Genomic DNA, 18,017 nt, shown 5'->3' with positions numbered 1-18,017 from the left:
GGTCCCAGAATCGAAAAGAAAATGGCCACGGCTTGTTGGAAGTTTGCTTTTAGAGCTCCGTATCTCTACTTGTTTTAGATGAGCCTTTGGCCTTTTATTTTGAGAGGGTTTTTTTTTTTTTTTTAAGAGCAGAGCTTTTAAATGTGTTTTCTGAGCTGGCTGTTTCTAACCTTATATGGGAGGATGTTTGGTTTTGAAACCTGGAGAACCGAACGGATAATGAGCTGGAGGAGCTGTGTTGGGCGTTGGTCTGGCAATCTCCTACTCTAGGTTGTGCAAGCAGGGTTGAAGAGGTGCATGGAAGAAAGTGAACACATGCCTGCAAATATTAATGAACAAAAGACAGAGATGAGCCTGTACAATTATCTAGAAGTTAAGAAGGTAAGAAGGAAAGGAATAAGTTCCTACATTTATCTAGTGGACTTCCGGGATATATTAAAAGCTGGAGGAGAAGGAGTAATGAAGAGAAGGGAGATTGATTGCTATTGCCTCTTTGCTCCCCAATCTGTGTCCTGTACTATGTCTCAAGACCTGGAAGGGAAGAATAACGTATCTATTCTGTGGGATAAGAACTATGGGACAAAAGAAGAAAGCGTTGTGTGACAAAAGAAAGAAAGAAAAATAGTTGTTCTTATCGCTCTGTTAAACTAAGGAAGGAGGAAAGTAGCTTAGCTATGGGGATGAAAAGAGCCTATCCATTTGAGGAGGAAGGCACGACTCCTTCGAGCAAACATATTAAGTTAGAGGACTTTTTTTGCTTCTCTCAAGCATCCAAATAGATATGAGTGTCTCCTTCAGGAACAATCTGTTTGCCTTCCTGAGATGAATGCAGGATCATGTTCACCTGCTCAAGCTTTTCCAGAACTATCAACAATTTCCAACAATGATACAGTGATTCATGGTTTGCGGTCATCATCCCTGTTGTGCTGTTATAGCAGAGGAACTTAGTCTTCTTGCAACTTAGACACATCTAATTGCAGAGTTATTGCAGAAAATTTATTTTAAAAACTTGGTATTATAACAGCTTATTTCTTGGGAAGTGCAATGAGTGGCCCATTACCAAAAAAATCCTCTAATAATCCACCAAATTGGAGAAGTCATAGGAATAACTATGAAGACTTTGGAGCTGGGGCTGAGATCTGAAGGGACACTTGCTTTCGGCAGCAAATCAAACGGGTTTGCTTCTTTAATCTATGAGCCTAATTATCTAGTTGTAAATGTTTCCCTTATCAAGGGAGACAGATTAACCGGTCCACCAAACAATGGGTCAGCAAACATTTAGCATTTTTTCTTAAAAGAAGTCCATCTTCTATTGAACTGAGGCAGGTTGAACGAATCTCCGGACCTTCCCATTATGAACTTTTCCTTCTGTTATTTCATTCCAATCAGATCCTAAAATATGTGTTTGCACGTTGTTCTGACTTTATTGGATTTGGGGTTAAATTCCAAAGATATTTCCAGAACTTTGTAATTCAATCATTAGATAATTTGAAACCCCAGGCACCGGATTTAATCTAAGGTAAAATTAAATGTAGCAAAGAGAGATCTGCTAGACCTGCTAAAGATGAAATTCCCATGTTAATTGATCTTTCTTCTCCCCATTATTGAGGCTCCCCTGTTAAGAATGAGAAACCACAGGGTTTGGGGTTCTGACAAACCTCTCCTTGCTGATCCTGAATCCTTGGAGGTCCTTAAAGATTTGAATACGATTGAAGGAAGATGCGGTAGATGCTGGTTCCCTATCCTCTTTTGGCGCTCTTCCTCCAATGGAAATTGTCTTCAAACTTTACAGTCTGCTCTAGAAAATATTAGAAGGGCCACACCAAGGATGGGGAACTGCTCCTGGCCAGTATATCCTCTTGTAGAGTAAATGAGAAGGTTCTTATACCGGAGGACCTTCTGTGCCAAAATTCAAAGCACATCCCTTTGTACCCAGTGGTTTTAATTAATCCAGGAAAATCTAACCCTAATTCCCATGCTCCGCTGCTGAAAGTTTCATCTAAATTACGGCTTCCAACTTCTCATGTAAAAAATTTATCTTGGAATATTACTGGTTGGAATAACAGGCCAAGGGACCCTTGAGTTAAATCTTATCTCCTAGAGTTTCAGATCATTTTGATTCAAGAAGCTATTAATTTACCAGGTTTCATCGTTCATGTAGTGCAGGGGTGGGGAACCTTTTTCCTGCCAAGGGCCATTTGCCCATTTATAACATCATTCAGGGGCCATACCAGGTATAGATCTCCTGGCGGGGGGGGGGGGAGAGGCTAGGGTTGCCAGGTCTCCAGCCACCATCTGGAGGTTAGTACAGGAATATAGCTGTTAACAAAGCCAAATATATTGTAGCTGTATTTTTTCACAGTATGTGGCAATACTACCCCCCTCAACAATTATATATACTACAACAAAAAGATGTATAATTATACATGGTGAAATATCCAAGCAGGTAAGTCACAACAATTTCCTCTAACAGCTATATTCCTGTAGAAATTTTCTCATCCTCTTGATACTGGTGCAGAGGTGTCTTTGTTTTCCTTCACCATCTGGAGGTTGGCAACTCTAGCAGAGGCTATGCAGAGGAGGGAGAGAGGGAAGGAAGGAAAGGAAGGGAGGGAGGTTTCCCACACACACACACACACACACGAACACACGCGATTGGGGGAAGCCTTCTTGGCTTCTCTCCCCTCCCCACTTTCACACACGCTTCCCCCCCTCCCCACTTTCACACACAAACATGCCATTGGGGGAAGCCTTCTCAGCTTCTCCCCCCTCTCCACTTTCACACACGCACTCACTCACACACACGTCCCAACCCTTCCCCATTTTCAAACACACACACACACGATTGGGGAAGCCTTCTCTCAGCTTCTCCCCTTCCCCACTTTCACATAGCGGCCCGGCGGGGAAACCTTCTCGGCTCCCCCCCCACTCCACACACACACGCGATTGGGGGAAGCTTTTCGGCTCCCCCCCTTTCCATACTCTCACACATGCACTCATCGGGCCATGCTAGTGGCCCGGCGATCGAGGGAATGCCCCACTTCCACACACACATATACAGGGGTGAGCGAGGGGAGGGAGAAGCCAACAGTAGCCAGGCGAGGGGGAGATGGTGGAACGAGCTCCGGGCGCTCAAGCAGCTTCAAGCTGCGGGGGATCGCCCCACCGCACGGCTCACAGGCAAGCTTGGGGGGGGGGAGGAAGGTTTCAGGGTGGAATGGCTGGAGAGCCCGCTTTTCTTGTTGGCCTCGGCCCAGGGGAGAGCGAGGGGAGCGCCCACTGAGCCGGTGGAGGGTGCGGCCAGTGGCAGGCAGGCGAGGGGGAGATGGTGACACAAGTTCCAGGCGCCCAAGCAGTTTCAAGCTGGAGAGTGAAGGGAGGGCACGGCACGCCACCCACTCACCTGAAAACAGCCAGTGAGAGAAAGGGGAGGGGGTCTTCCGGCCAGGCGCATGTTTTGGGGGGAAGTTGTGTATCTCTCCAGGAGCAGGAAGTGGGGAGAGTTGGGAGAAACGTCCCAACAATTACCCAATCAGCATCAATTTTACACACGTGCCTGCCTGCCAACAATGCCCGAAGTGCCGAGGGAAGAGCCTAATAGGGAGAGCTCGAATGGCAGGGCCCTGGAGCTCCCGGAATCGGCTCGAGGGCCAGGGAAAATTATCTCGCGGGCCGGATCCGGCCCCCGGGCCTGAGGTTCCCCATCCCTGATGTAGTGGATGCCCATCCAAGTTCTTCTAAGGGACGTCCAAAGTCTGGACCAGCTTGCCTAATTTCAACTGCACTTAATTTCTCCCATATAACTTTAATTTCCCCCTTGCAGTTTGCACTTGCGGTGTTCTTACAGTTTCTATAATTTCCCCTCTTAATTGTAACAATTGATCTTCCCCTGTTAACAGTTCGTAGTGATGTCCAGGCTGTTTGGAATAAGTTGGAGGCATTTTTAGATAAAGTTATTGCACAACATCCCAGAGGAATTGTTATTTAGCAGATGATCTTAATGCCCATATTGGGCCAGATGATGAAACCCTTCTAACATCAGGAATAATGGGATTTTTGAATGAGCTGTCATATCTATTTCTATATGAAAGGATATCTAAAGATCCCAAGGTTAATTTTGCTGATAAGCAGCTATTTAACTGTGTATTAAATCATGGGCTAGTAAATTTAAATTTAAATGGATATAGAGAATTAGATACAGTAGGTGACACCAGTAGGCAGCCATGAAGGAGCTAGAAAAGATTTTGAAGTGTAAGGATGTGTCACTGGCCACCAAGATTAGATTAATTCATGCCATCATATTCCCTATTACTATGTATGGGTGTGAAAGCTGGACATTGAAGAAAGCTGATAGGAAGAAGATAGATTCCTTTGAAATGTGATGTTGGAGTGTTATGAAATACCATGGACAGCCAAAAAAACAAATCAGTGGGTTATAGATCAAATCAAGCCTGAACTGACCCTAAAAGCGAAAATTACTAAACTGAGGCTATCATATTTTGGTCACATCATGAAACAACAAGTGTAACTGGAAAAGACAGTCATGCTAGGAAAACTTGAGGGTAGCAGAAAAAGAGGAAGACCCAACAAGAGATGGATGGACTCAATAAAGGAAACCACAGACCTCAGTTTGCAAGATCTGAGCAAGGTTGTCAGATAGGACATTTTGGAGGACTTTCATTCACAGGGTCGCCATGAGTCGGAGACGACTTGACGGCACTTAACACAACACGTGACACCTGTGTGACAGACAATGGTGTTAGCCTAATTGATTATGTGTTGGTCTCACTGGGTTTGCCTCCTCAGATTTACAATTATAGAGTAGGTGAATATTATGGAGGTGATCGTTTTCCGTTGCAAGTTATTATTTCTCATCAGGTTATTTGTTGCCATATGGCCCCTGTTTACAGCTATGGCAAGGAGAAAAAACCGAGACCTCTTATATGGTCACCAGATCTAACCCCCGCAGCAATTAACATCATGTATTCCAGGGATTGCAGACTTCTGCTTATGGAATTTTTGACACAGAGGGATGCTGCAGATATGATAAAAGTATTATCTAGTATTCTAGACCTTTTCAAGCCAATTTGTACAAAACTGATAGAGCCTTTTAGGCCTGTGAAGAGAAATTCTTGGTTTGATGATGAGTGCAGAGAATTTGTTAGAAGAATTAGACCTTAATGTCACCAATTTAAATGCACTAATCTACAGACTCATTTATTGGATCTTATTTAATTGAAACGTGCTTTTAGAATCCTGCTTAAGTTAAAAAACTGGCTTGCATTATGTAAAGGATGGGAAGTTATTATCTTTGCTAGCAATAGTAATGATACACAGATCTTCTGGAACATGGTTAACAACAGCCTTTCTGCAGCATCTAATATCCCATCAGGCATTGCTCATGTGACCTGGGAACATCATTTCTCTTCCATTTTTGCAAAGGTCCCTGGATCTGACTCAGATTGGGTTCTGGTGAAGCCCCTGGAGACTGACCTATGGCAGCCGGTTCTCCTGGAGTCAGTAGGCTTGTTAATTAAGCAAATGCATTCAGGCCAAGCCCCTGGGCCTGATTTAATCTAGTTGATCTTTTGAAAGCCAATCTCCTATGGTGGTGCAAACTGCTGCCCCCCCTTTTTGCCCAAATTAATGCATCAGGAACGATTCCCACAACTTGGAAGCATGCACTAATAGTCCCTATATATATAAAAAGAATAATCCTACAAATTATAAGCCTATTAGTTTATTGTCAACAATAGGCAAGGTATATGCAGCTTTTCTTCATTCCAAGCTTCTGAATTAGGTAGAGTCAGAAGGTGTGTCCTGAACAGGCAGGATTTAGGAGGGGGTTTTCAGCTCTCAATCACTGTCTTACATTGTATCATTTAGCTGATAATTATTCTTCTCTCCCACAAGGCTGTTTTTATACAGCATTTATGGAATCTTAGGGCTGCTTTTGATTCAGTCACTAACTCGGACAAGACAGGCATGCTCTATTTCTGTGTTAGGGATTCTTCCCCCTTTGACCCTTCCCTCGTATTTGAAATTCCTCACAACACCTAGCCATCGGCATGCTTTTATGCTCGCCAGATTGAATGTCTTGCTGACTACAGAAATAAGAGGATGATTTGCTAAAACTCCATTTTCAGAATGTTTCTGTGATTGTGTATCTGATGCAATAGAGCAGGGGTGGGGAACCTTTTTTCCACCAAGGGCCATTTGGATATTTATAACATCATTTGCGGGCCATACAAAATTATCTACTTAAAAATTAGCCAACCACGCCCCAAGCAGGCAGCTGCCCCAGATGACCCCCCCCTACATGGGCAAGCAGGCAGGCATCCAACCGGTGGCGCACTCACCCACCTGGTGGCACAGGATGGTCTGTTGCACCAGCCAGGCGTAGCCGTCCAGCCACACGCCCAAGTTGCTCTTGCTCCACATTGTCGGGGCCGGATTCTACAGCCGGCTCCTGCTACCTCCGCCTGCAGGGATGAAATGAGGACACACTGGCTAAGAACTCCCCCCGCCCGTGCATTCTGGCCCTGCCCCCTTTAACTCATCCATTGTTACCACTTCCACCCCCAGCCCTCTTGTAGTACAGAGGGAATACGTTTCTCCACGGCCCGGGTGGGAAAGGGTTAATACAGTTTCTTGGGCAGTCCTAGCAGCTCCATAGCTAACAACTCTTCTGCAAGGGGGGGAAAGTTTCCTTTTCTCGGCAAAACAAACTCACATCCGCCTTGAATAGAGGCTATTCCTGTCTGTGGGAGGGGGCAGATTGCCAGATCCTTCTGAACTAGAGATCTGCCAGGACCCACGAAGGGCTATACCAAATGATTTCGCAGGCCTTACAGCCCCCGGGCCTAACATTCCCCACCCCTGCAATAGAGACTGTAGACCATGTTTTGCTATTTTGTGATCAATGGTCTGCTCCCACAGCTCTCTGGATTAGACCTAGATTAGACCTCTCAAGCCCAGGGTGGTATTGTTATTATTAGCTAGGGTTGCCAGGTCCTCCCCTTCTCCGGTGGGAGGCTGTTCTCGGATAATGCATGTGCACACGCCGACACACACGCTTCACTTCCGGTTTAGAACCGGAAGTGCTTCCTCGCAAAGGGCCTTTCCCTCTTAGTTTGAGTGGTAAAGCGGCCCTTTACCACTCAAACGAAGAGGTATAAGGCCCCTCACGAGGTGGAACTTCTGGTTCTAAACCGGAAGTGACGCACACGGTATGCACGCGTGCACATTTGCCCATCGACCCTCAGGTGGTCGGTGGGTAGAGGGGTAAATTGCCAAGGGTTTGCCCGCCACCAGCGGGCACTTGGCAGCCCTGTTATTAGTGGATCTGGATCCAGAAACATTCCAAGTTGTTGCTAAATACATGACAATAGTGATCTCCTTAAAACGTTGTTGATTTATGAGAAACTGTATAGACCCATTGTTACATATTATTTTCAATGTGTTACAGATGTCACAGATTTTGACATATGGTGATCATATGGATATTATAGTTTGATTAGTGTTGTACATAGACAGAATTTTCTTCCTTTTTTGAATCATTGAGCTCCCACTGAAATCCATTTAGAGGCTTGTCTACCCCTAATATTAGGTCAAGCAGTCAAAAACTGCTTTCAGCTAAACTAAGCAGCCAAAAATTGACACTTAGTGTAGAGACCCTGAAAATATGCCATCTTACATCTACATGTAAGGAATGTCTCCTTCTACTGCTCAGCTCAAAGGGACTGAAAGATGTTTAACAGGAAGAAAATATAACCCTGAAAATATGATGTTAGATTTATAAACTATGGGTATTCAATACAGTTACTATCATATTATTGTAGCATTCAATGCATTAAACTGTTAGTACAATTAAATGTTATATATATATTGAATTACCAATAGAACTAACTGCTGTGTATTATTGTAACAAAATCATGGAATAAAGTAACTGGACAGTTCTTACAGCAGTAAGATATAACCTAGTCCTTTCCTGGTCTCTCCAAATGTTTTAAATATCTTAGTATGTTTGTCATAGTGATTTCTCATTTCTAAATGACCATTAGAGACACATTATTCCCAGTGCTAAATGAAAGTAACTGCTGGATCTGGGGGCGATCTGGCTGCAACATCTGTCGCCCCATTGATCGCCAGGGTTGATTCGGCTGGTCTGTCTGTCTGGGCGGGTGTCCCCTACCTCCCTCGCTGCTCCGTGTATGTCCCTCCCGGGGCTGTACACTCGATGGAAGAGGACGACCATCCCAGATAGAAGGAGTGTACCGTTCTTTGGTCGAGGGAAAGTAACTGCTTGTAAAATATAAAGAGAAGAAACATTACAGTGTATATTTGTAAAAGACTTGTGTACTTTTTATAAAGGTGAATGATCATGAAATTGAATGTTTTACCATTATTTGATATTGATGTTAAGCTGTAATGATATTAAACTGTCAATATATATTAAAGACAGTAGAAGTTCTGCTGTCAATGCTAATATTTGATGGTATTAAGGCTGTACAAGGAATTCCATGACAGTAGCTAAGAAATGTTTAAATGGAAGAGGCTAAGAAGTGCTTAAATGAGAAGGTGTAAGACTTGCTTAGATGAAGCAGTAGAAATGGAGCAGGCTTAAACTGCAACAGAACTTCTTTTCTCACATTATTTAACATATATCGAAGACATAAATATAGGTGTAGAGACCCAGGAAAGTTAGATCTCTCTGATCTTTGTGTAGATCAGAGGTTCTCATAGATATCCCCAGTCTTTGCGTAGACTGGGGGTTCTCAGATCTTATGGACTGGAGGGTCTCATAGATATCTCCAATCTTTGCGTAGATTGGAGAGCCTCAGATCTCTCCAATAGAGGGAGGGTCTCACAGATCTCTCCAGACTTTGCATAGACTGGAGGATCTCACAGAAGACATAATTTGGTGATATATGTCTACTTACTCATATACTATTCTAGATATTGTGAATCAAGATTCTTTTAACTAAATCAGATCTTATAATTGTTTTATTTTCTAAATGAAATCTTTTTTCTGTTTTATTCTAAGGTTTTATTCTAAGGTTTAAAACTTTAAGTAAGAGATTGCTTGTAACATGAAACTGTTGTAACATTGTTAATACTTTTGTATTCATTTTTAAGACTATACACACACACATACAGCACATTCCTGACTGGAATGTCTGCACCGGGCTTAGGAGGCAACACAGCACCCGGCGCAAAAAACCTGCAATCCTCATAGGGTTGCATGGGAGATATGCCACCTAAAAGGTGGCGTATCTCGGGGGGGAAGGGGGCGTTCCCGAGCTGAAATGGCTCAGGAGGCCGCCTAATGGCAGCCCCGCCCCCTGGCCAGCACCATAACGCCCCAGGAATGCCTCCCGGGATGCCGTTATGCCCCGGGAACACCTCCCGGGTCGCTGCTGAGACCTTTGCTGGCGTCAGGACGCCAGCGTTTGAGCCCGGCGCTGCCGCACCAGTGGCCAGAGACTGGCGTCCAGCCCTGCATGCTGGTGCTGGGGCCACAAACGCTGGTGTGTGCCTCTCAGCCGGCGCTGTGGGCCCTTGCACCACCGTGGGCCTTCACCAGCCTCCTGAAGACTTTGGCGCGGGCCACCGGCACGGCTCAGGAATGCACGGATATTCTGTTTGAAGCTATACAATAAAAGTGCTTACTTGCGTAAGTTAAATAAGTTGTGTCCTGCTTATTAGGTTATTATCTGAATAAGATAACATACCACTTCTTAGGAAGGGGTCAATTCTAAGTTCTTAATCACTGAAAGATACTGACCTGCTTCACAGACTTTATGAGGTATATGTATTTTATTGATGTGGTATTTTTTTGTCTTGTCATGCTATACTGGTCTGTCTGTTTTGATCTGTTGTGATGTATTGGTTTTATGCTTAAGACCATTGGTCATACGAGCTTAATAATAAAAGGAAAAAGTCCCAGGTTCCACCCCCCACATCTCTACTTCAAATGATTTAGTAGCAGGTGATGTGAAAGGACCTCTGCCTGAGACCCTGGAGAGCCACTGCCAATCTGAGCAGACAATACTGGCCCTGATGGACCAAGGGTCTGATTCAGTATAAGGCAGCTTTGTGTGTGCGTTCACGTGTGTGACATAGGGTAATGTGCCATTTCAGCAGGGACATTCCTGGTGTGGATGTAAACCATTTGTTGTGTTCTCTCTCTCCCATCCCCTTTCCCCCAATGTTTCTAGCATCTGAAGCCGACTTTCATGAAGGGGATCAACAGTCATTTTACGGAATTTGTAGATGGCTCGGTTTCAAAGTCAGCGCAGGTGGAGTCACCGCCACCTGCCTTCCCGACCACACGTTCAGAGAAATATGGCTACAAAACCAAGTATGTCTGTTCTTGGCCAAACTGTGGCAGAGTTGATTTCTTGTCACCTCCTTCTGAATAAGCACTAAACATTTGCCTTTCTTTCCACAGAGGCTTGAGAGCAGCCCCAGAACACGGGAAAGTCTTTGTTGTTCGGAAATCTCTCTTGGAGTGAGTATGTTAATGGACTTACAATTTGCGTTCATACTTTTGCTAAATATAAAGTACCCTTGAGGGCCCTCGAATGGATGTACTAAAACACAACCATTAAGAACATAAGAACAGCCCTGCTGGATCAGACCAAGGCCCATCAAGTCAGCAGTCTGTTCACACAGTGGCCAACCAGGTGCCTCTAGGAAGCCCCCAAACAAGACGACTGCAGCAGCACCACCCTGCCTGTGTTCCACAGCACCTAAGATAATAGGCCTGCTCCTCTGATCCTGGAGAGAATAGGTATGCATCATGACTAGTATCCATGTTAACTAGTAGCCATGAATACCCCTTTCCTCCATGAACATGTCCACTCCCCTCTTAAAGCCTTTCAAGTTGGCAGCCATCACCACATTTTGGGGCAGGGAGTTCCACAATTTAACTACCGGTATGTGTTTTGTGAAAAAATACTTCCTTTTATCTGTTGTGAATCTCTCACCCTCCAGCTTCAGCAGATGACTGTGTTCTAGTATTATGGGAGAATTAGAAAAACATCTCCCTGTGCACTCTCCCCAAACCATGCATAATTTTATAGACTTCTATCATGTCTCCCCTCAGCCACCTTCTTTCCAAGCTAAACAGCCCTAAGCGTCTTAACTGCTCCCCATAGGACAGTTGCTCTAGTCCCCTAATCATTTTGGTTGCTATTTTCTGCACCTTCTCAAGCTCTGTAATATCCTTTTTTAGGTGTGGTGACCAGAACTGTACACAGTATTCCAAGTGTGGTCTCACCATAGATTTGTACAAGGGCAGTATGATATCAGCAGTTTTATTCTCTATTCCTCGTCTAATTATGGCCAGCATGGAATTAGCCTTTTTTACAGCAGCCGCACACTGGGTTGACATCTTCATTGAGCTCTCCATTACCACCCCAAGATCCCTTTCTTGGTCTGTCGCTGCCAGCACAGATCCCATCAGTGTATATATGAAGTTGGGATTTTTTGCCCCAATATGCATCACTTTACACTTGCTCACATTAAATCTCATTTGCCATTTTAATGCCCATTCTTTCCGTTTCTAGAGATCCTTCTGGAGCTCTTCACAGTCTGATTTTGTTTTAACCACCCCAAATAATTTGATGTCACCTGCAAACTTGGCTACTTTGCTGTTCAACCCCAAATCCAGGTCATTCATGAACAGGTTAAGAAGCACTGGTCCCAACACAGATCCCTGATGGACCCCAGTGCTCACATCCCTCCATTGTGAGAACTGACCATTGATTCCTACTCTCTGTTTCCTATTTTTCATCCAGCTCTCAATCCATAAGAGGACTTGTCCTCTTATCCCATGACTATGAAGTTTGCTTTGGTGGGGGACTTTGTCAAAAGCCTTTTGGAAACCCAATACACAAGGTTCACAGGCTCATTCCTGTCCACATGCTTATTGACACTTAAAAAAAAACTCTAATAGGTTAGTGAGACAGGACCTACCTTCCTTGTGGCCTGCAGTACTAGAGGGTGTGATAGGACTAGTGGCCCTTGTGGATCAGTGGCAGAGCATCTGCTTTCCATGTAGATGATCCCAGGTTTAGTCTTCAGCATTTTCTGTTAAAAAAGATCAGATTGACCTTGATAGACCAATAGTGCGATGAGGCAGGTTCACATGTGAGTTCTCTGAACAATAGGTTGAGTTCCTTTTTATACCATCAGTACCGATGGATACTCTAACCAATTGGTCACTGTGCTTCCAGGTTGTATTTCCGGCATGACCAACTTCTGCCTGATCAGGGGGGCTGCTCTGTTCTCCAGAAGCTGGTCCGTGGACTGGAGATATGTTTTGCTGACCATTCCAACACCTTCAGGAGTAGTCGGATTCTCTGATAAAGTTAGCATCATCTAGCAGTAGGGGTTTCACAATCGGGTGGCACGTCGACTGAGAGTTTTTACATATACAACATAAAAAGAAATCACAGTAAAAGTGTGGAATCTCTCTCTGGGTTTTCTTTTTCTTTTCTTTACAAGTGAAACTATGGATAACCTTCTGTCATACTTGCCATAATGTTGTCAGTGATCCTGGAGGGTGGGAAGCAGGTAAAATTATTTTGGTGACTTTACCTGGCCTGCAGGCAGGCAGTTACCTGTCCTTGCTATAGCTGTGGTTGTCCTAGTGTGAGCCTTTCTTCTTAATGAGACCTTTTCCCTGTGTTCCCAGTGTTTGAATTGTAGTTGACAAGTGTTCTGTATTCATTATTTGTATTGGTATGGAAATGTTTGTTTCCCTTCTGCTTTTGAGATACATGTACAATCTTTCAGGGCCATGTCCTCAGAGAGTACACTCTCAAGGTTCAGAGGAGCATAACAATGTTCTTATGATGGAAGATAATATTACTGGATGCTGACCCTGCTTCAGTGGAAGACCCTGTTCAGCTAATTCTTATGGATATATGGCTCGTGGTACAAATGCAGCTCTGCCTAGCATGCTCCAATAAGGCTTGGAAAGAAAAAAAATTCAAACCTGTTCTTATGTTGGTGATTAACTTGGGCCTTCTACACAAAAAGTACAGGCAAAATAGGAGACAGCCTGATCTGGCCCATGTGATTCAATCCACCCAGAAGTTCCCACTGAAATAAACGAGAGCCGCAAAACAACAATTCCTGCATAATCGCTTGCCCTTAGAGCTCTGTGGAGGTTGTGCGGGAGGGGAGTGTTTCCCTTGCATGCTGGATTTTATATGTTGGACAACAACTGTGCAATCCTGAGCAGAGTTACTCCCTTCTAAATCCATTTATGTCAATAAGCTTAGACAGGTATAACTACTCAGGATGGTATATTGCAAATTTATCTCCTGCAAAATCTCTCTTGAGCAACTTAGCTCACGATCTGTGTTGCATTTCCAAAAACCCTTTTCCAAAAATGACTAGGAAGAGGCCGTTTGCTTCCACAGCTCTTTCTGCTTTTACATCATTGCTAGCCGAAATAATGGATTCAGGCATGGATTTGGGACATTCCCACCTTCACTGTGGAAACTTCCCAGATCTTTTCCTGACCACCTGGGAAGGAGATCTGTTCAAAGCATCAGTGCAGACTAGGGAGCAGGTCTGAGAAACAAGGTGCAGAGAACCTCAAAGTGCATTTAGAGAAGTACTTACAGTGTCAATAAAAAGGTGGCTAATTTCAGATAATTGGATTTTCCTGGGAATTGTGCATCAAAAGAGAGCAGACCCATATTATAAGGAAAGTGAAATGTAAGCCTCAGAGGGAGTACTAGCACAAATCCTCCTGACATGCAAACTTAACGTTTAGGCTCTATCCCTTGGAGTTGCAGCAACACTTGGAAGATGACAACGGTAGGGACACACATGAAGCTGCCGTATACTGAATCAGATCCTTGGTGTATCAACGTCGGTATTGTCTACTCTGACTAGCAGCAGCTCTTTAGGGTCTCAGCCAAAGGTGTTTCACATAACCTACTAACTTGAACCTTTTAAATGGAGATGCCAGGGACTGAACCTGAGACCTTCCACATGCCAACTGGATGCTCTTGCACTGAGCCTCTGCAATCTTGTATCCCCCCAACATGTCCTAATGTGCATTTTATTTCTTTGAATTTCTTCAACAGTGAGCTATTCGAAGTGGACCACATCCAAGCCATCTACCACATATTTGTTGTCTTCCTCATTCTCTTCTTTCTTAGCTCCCTTGTGGTAGACTCTATTGATGAAGGAAGGTAAGAAAATATTGTCTTTCTGCAGAGGGAGGGAAACGGTCATTTTCACATATAAATAAAATGTCAGAGCAATCTCACTTCCGGTCTAATAAAAAAAAAAGTTTGCAAAACAAAAAAAAAGGTTAGTGACAGCCCCCGTCCCCATCTACCATACAGAATGATATATTCGGCATACAGCCTTCTAAGGGGAGGACAACATTTGGTGACGGGAGAGATTTGGTGGAATGGCTGGTGTGAGAGACTAGGTGGGGCTTTTCACTCTTGCATTGACGTTGCAGGCATCAGCCAGTAGGTGCCTGAATCACTGCTGCAATTGCTTACCGTATCTGTTAACATTGGTCAGAGGGAATTACCTTCGTCCAGCAGCTTAAAATGCCACTTGAGTGCTGGGCAGCCTCTTCCAGAGATGGAGAAAAGGGATATTTTGACTGAGAAGGGACCTTCTCATTGGTGAGCAGAGGCTGTCCAAGCCCACCCTTGCTCTTCAACTACAGAGCAGAAAGGAGGTGTCATTCCATGTGTCAGATGCCTCCATCCACCGATGAGATGGTCTTTTCATGATTAAATCCAGCCTTCCCTTCCCCGGCAGAGACAGTGCCAACAAAGACCGGGGAATTGTGGGCTGTGCAGGAAATATGATGATTAGCCATTGGTAGGGTTGCCAGGTCCCTCTTTGCCACCGGCAGGAGGTTTTTTTGAGAGTAGGGTTTGCGGAGGGGAGGGACTTCAATACCATAGAGTCCAATGGCCAAAGCAGCCATTTTCTCCAGGTGAACTGATCTCTGTTGGATGGAGATCAGTTGTAATAGCAGGAGATCTCCAGCTAGTACCTGGAGGTTGGCAACCCTAGCCACTGGACGTCCTGCAAACAGGAAATCTTGTTTTTCAAGGCCTTCACATGCCTTGTTTCTGCCACCAGGCCTCTGTTTGTCTTGTGCCTTGTTAAAGCAGTAGTGCGCCTCTGTGTACAGTGCTGCAGTCAGAGGAGGCTCCAGCAAATAGACTTCTCTGGAACTCTGGTGGTGCTAATCAGCAGTGTGTTGTGTGCTTTTTTCTGTCTCAAAATCAACAATCCTAGAGGGGACTGTGGTTTTTTTCCCATTTCTTTTCAGAACCTTTGTAGACATTGGGACAGACACTGACAGTGCAATCCTGGGGAGAGTTAACTCCAGTCTAAGCCCATTCATTTCAGTGGGCTTAGTCTGGAGTAATTCTGCATAGGATTGCACTGTGAAATTCTACATAGCCAGTTAACACAAGTATGCAAAAAGGGACAGTGTCAAAAGAATATTGATTGCACTGGATACACAGACCCCAAAGCAAAGCAAAACAACTCCCCAATTTAAATGTTTCCCACCTCCATGAGCTGTGGGTCTAAGTGTTGCTTTGACATAACCACCAGGGACTCAGATGACTCTGTAACCTGGCCAGGTTCCACTTCTAGAATCTTCGAGGGCAGCACAAACCCCAGAATCCCCACATGTTATGCAGTGGGAAAGCCGAGTTTGCCCGTAGTACTTGTACTCGAACAGGGAACTTCAGCCGATCCTTAATCTGTGATGCAGGTACCGGCATAATGTGTGGCCATTTATTCATGGAAGGTTTTGCATTGGATTTGTCACTCTATAGCTGCACATTTCCCCCATCTGAATCCTCAAAACTCTGCATGGGGTTTTACTGTTGCGTTTTGAGAATCTGGATGGGGGAAAAGTGCATCTAAAGAGTGGCAACTCCAGGGCAAAACCTTCCATGAATAAATGGCCTGTGTGAAAGTTTTTTTAAAAGTGAGAATCTGTGAAACAACCATATCAATACAGGCATCAGTGACAACTGTTACCGATTCAGCCTTGATTTTTTTTGTTAAAAAGAGTCATTTCCTTTTCCTGCAACAGGCTCACATGGCTTTCCTTAGTCTAGAAATAGCTATTTCAAGTAAGAGAATGAGCATCATTTAACCCTTTTTTTCTCCCAAAAATTCTTTTAAGGTTGGTGCTTAAGTTTGATCTCATGGTCTACACTTTTGGCAAGCCTTCTGTTGTTGCTCCGACCTGTGTGTACATGATCTTATCCACGCTGGCCGTGCCCTACGGCCTCTTCTGCCAGTGGGCCCAAAGCTACCATAATTCCTCCCACAAGACAGTCCACTCCGTCTTCTTTGGGACGCTCTTCATGCTCTTCCAGATAGTTGGACTTGGATTGGGACCAACGTACGTTACGCTGGCCTATGATCTTCCACCAGCCTCTCGGTTCATAGTCATCATGGAGCAGGTACGTTTTGCTATCTGGAAGACAGCATTATTTAAATCAGAGGTCAGGAAATAAGGCAATATTTTTTGATCATCTGTCTGATCCTTTGGAGAACAAAAAAGTATTTATGTGCTCTTAAGAGCCAGTTACTTTTGTAGGTGGGGCACAGTGCTGATTACCTGTTGGTAGCCATTTGAGTAAATGTTTCATTAGCAAGCTACTTCTGGATACTTAGATTGACTTTGGATAAGCCTACAATCAGTACATACTTTGGGCTTTGACATCTCTTTGAAATAGAGGGATTGGAGCCAGCAAAAAAAATGCCACTGATGGAAGAAAGGACAGTTTTTGTTTTTTCCCACCTCCCGCAGCAAATTTCCCAACTCCTCTCTCATGCTGTCCCCTGGCAGCGGCATTTCACAGGTCATTTTGGCCTGCTTTGGGGAGGAGGAAGGGAAGAAATCCTCTGCTGATGGAAATTTCCTTCTGTCGGTGGAGATTTTGTACAAGATCCAATCCATGGCCAGCTTCAGGGATTTTTGTTTTCTTTGGAGTTTCGGAGAGAGGGTCTTAAAAAACGGACATGTTCTGAAATGAGGCTGCCTGAATTCTTAAGGCCTGGGCTTTAGTTCTTCCATTGGATGCACTGAGCGTTGGAGGAAATTAGCAACCAACCTTATCCCAGGGACATGAGCTTTAGCTGGATCTATCTTGTTCTTTCAAGGCAGGCAACAGAGGATGGCAGCCCAAGGCCCTGGAGGCCAGTGCAGTCTGGTTTCCTGTTAGCAGTGTGAGGCTATCCTGGAGCAGAAGTGTACCTTTCTCTGCCAGCGATGCTTCCTGCACTTTCCCACGCACGTTCCACCAGACGCAAAAGCATCTGCCTTGTGGATGTCCTCTAAGTATAGGTCTGTTCCCAGACTGCCTATTAAAATACTGCCTGGTTTTCTCTCTTGCCTATAACCACAAAAGTGGCACTGTTTCAGAAATGATCTAATTTTGTTTGTTTGTTATTACTTTGAAACTGTCAAATGACTTGCTTGTCTAGCTAAACCCTATTGCGAAATAATAGAATTCGCACAAGGGTGCCAGTGTTTCTCTAAAAAATTATAATACAAAACGTAAAGAGCAAAAAGTCAGACAATACTTGCTCAGTTTCATGACTCACCAAAATGAATGTACGGCATTAATGGAGGAAATATTGTGTTAAGTATATTTAATCTGGGGCTTATTGCAGTATATTAAATGTGATAGAACTTCCCTGTCTTCTCAATTCTTCTCTGCAGGTCCGTCTGGTTATGAAAGGTCACTCTTTTATCAGAGAGAACGTCCCCCGGATACTGTCCTCTAGTCCGCCGAAGACAAGTGAGTAACGTTGCCCTGCTGGAATGCTGTAAGTTAGAATGTGCTGTAGTTAGACTATCAGATGAGGATCTGAAAGACCCAGGCTCGAATCCCCACTCTGCCATGCCAGCTTGCTGGACGACCTTGGGCCAGTCACTCTCTCAACCTGTCCTTCCTCACAGGGTGGCTGTTGTGAGGGGGGGAGAA

At 44.4% G+C, this 18,017-nt stretch overlaps 1 protein-coding gene across 1 annotated transcript in view; it reads left to right on the top strand.

The window, feature by feature from the left end:
* Positions 1 to 18,017, top strand: part of LOC130473171 (sterol O-acyltransferase 1-like) — a 72,679-nt gene that overhangs the window by 22,625 nt on the left and 32,037 nt on the right. Inside the window, exons 3-7 of the mRNA XM_056844700.1 lie at positions 10,221 to 10,363; positions 10,454 to 10,513; positions 14,112 to 14,219; positions 16,205 to 16,487; positions 17,753 to 17,831. Coding sequence (XP_056700678.1) covers positions 10,221 to 10,363; positions 10,454 to 10,513; positions 14,112 to 14,219; positions 16,205 to 16,487; positions 17,753 to 17,831 — 673 coding nt within the window. The remainder of the gene's footprint in view (positions 1 to 10,220; positions 10,364 to 10,453; positions 10,514 to 14,111; positions 14,220 to 16,204; positions 16,488 to 17,752; positions 17,832 to 18,017) is intronic.

Source organism: Euleptes europaea, chromosome 2, assembly GCF_029931775.1.
Source record: "Euleptes europaea isolate rEulEur1 chromosome 2, rEulEur1.hap1, whole genome shotgun sequence".
NCBI lineage: Eukaryota > Metazoa > Chordata > Lepidosauria > Squamata > Sphaerodactylidae > Euleptes > Euleptes europaea.
Note: the sequence above shows the minus strand (reverse complement) of the source record. Positions and strands in the feature narration are given on the sequence as shown.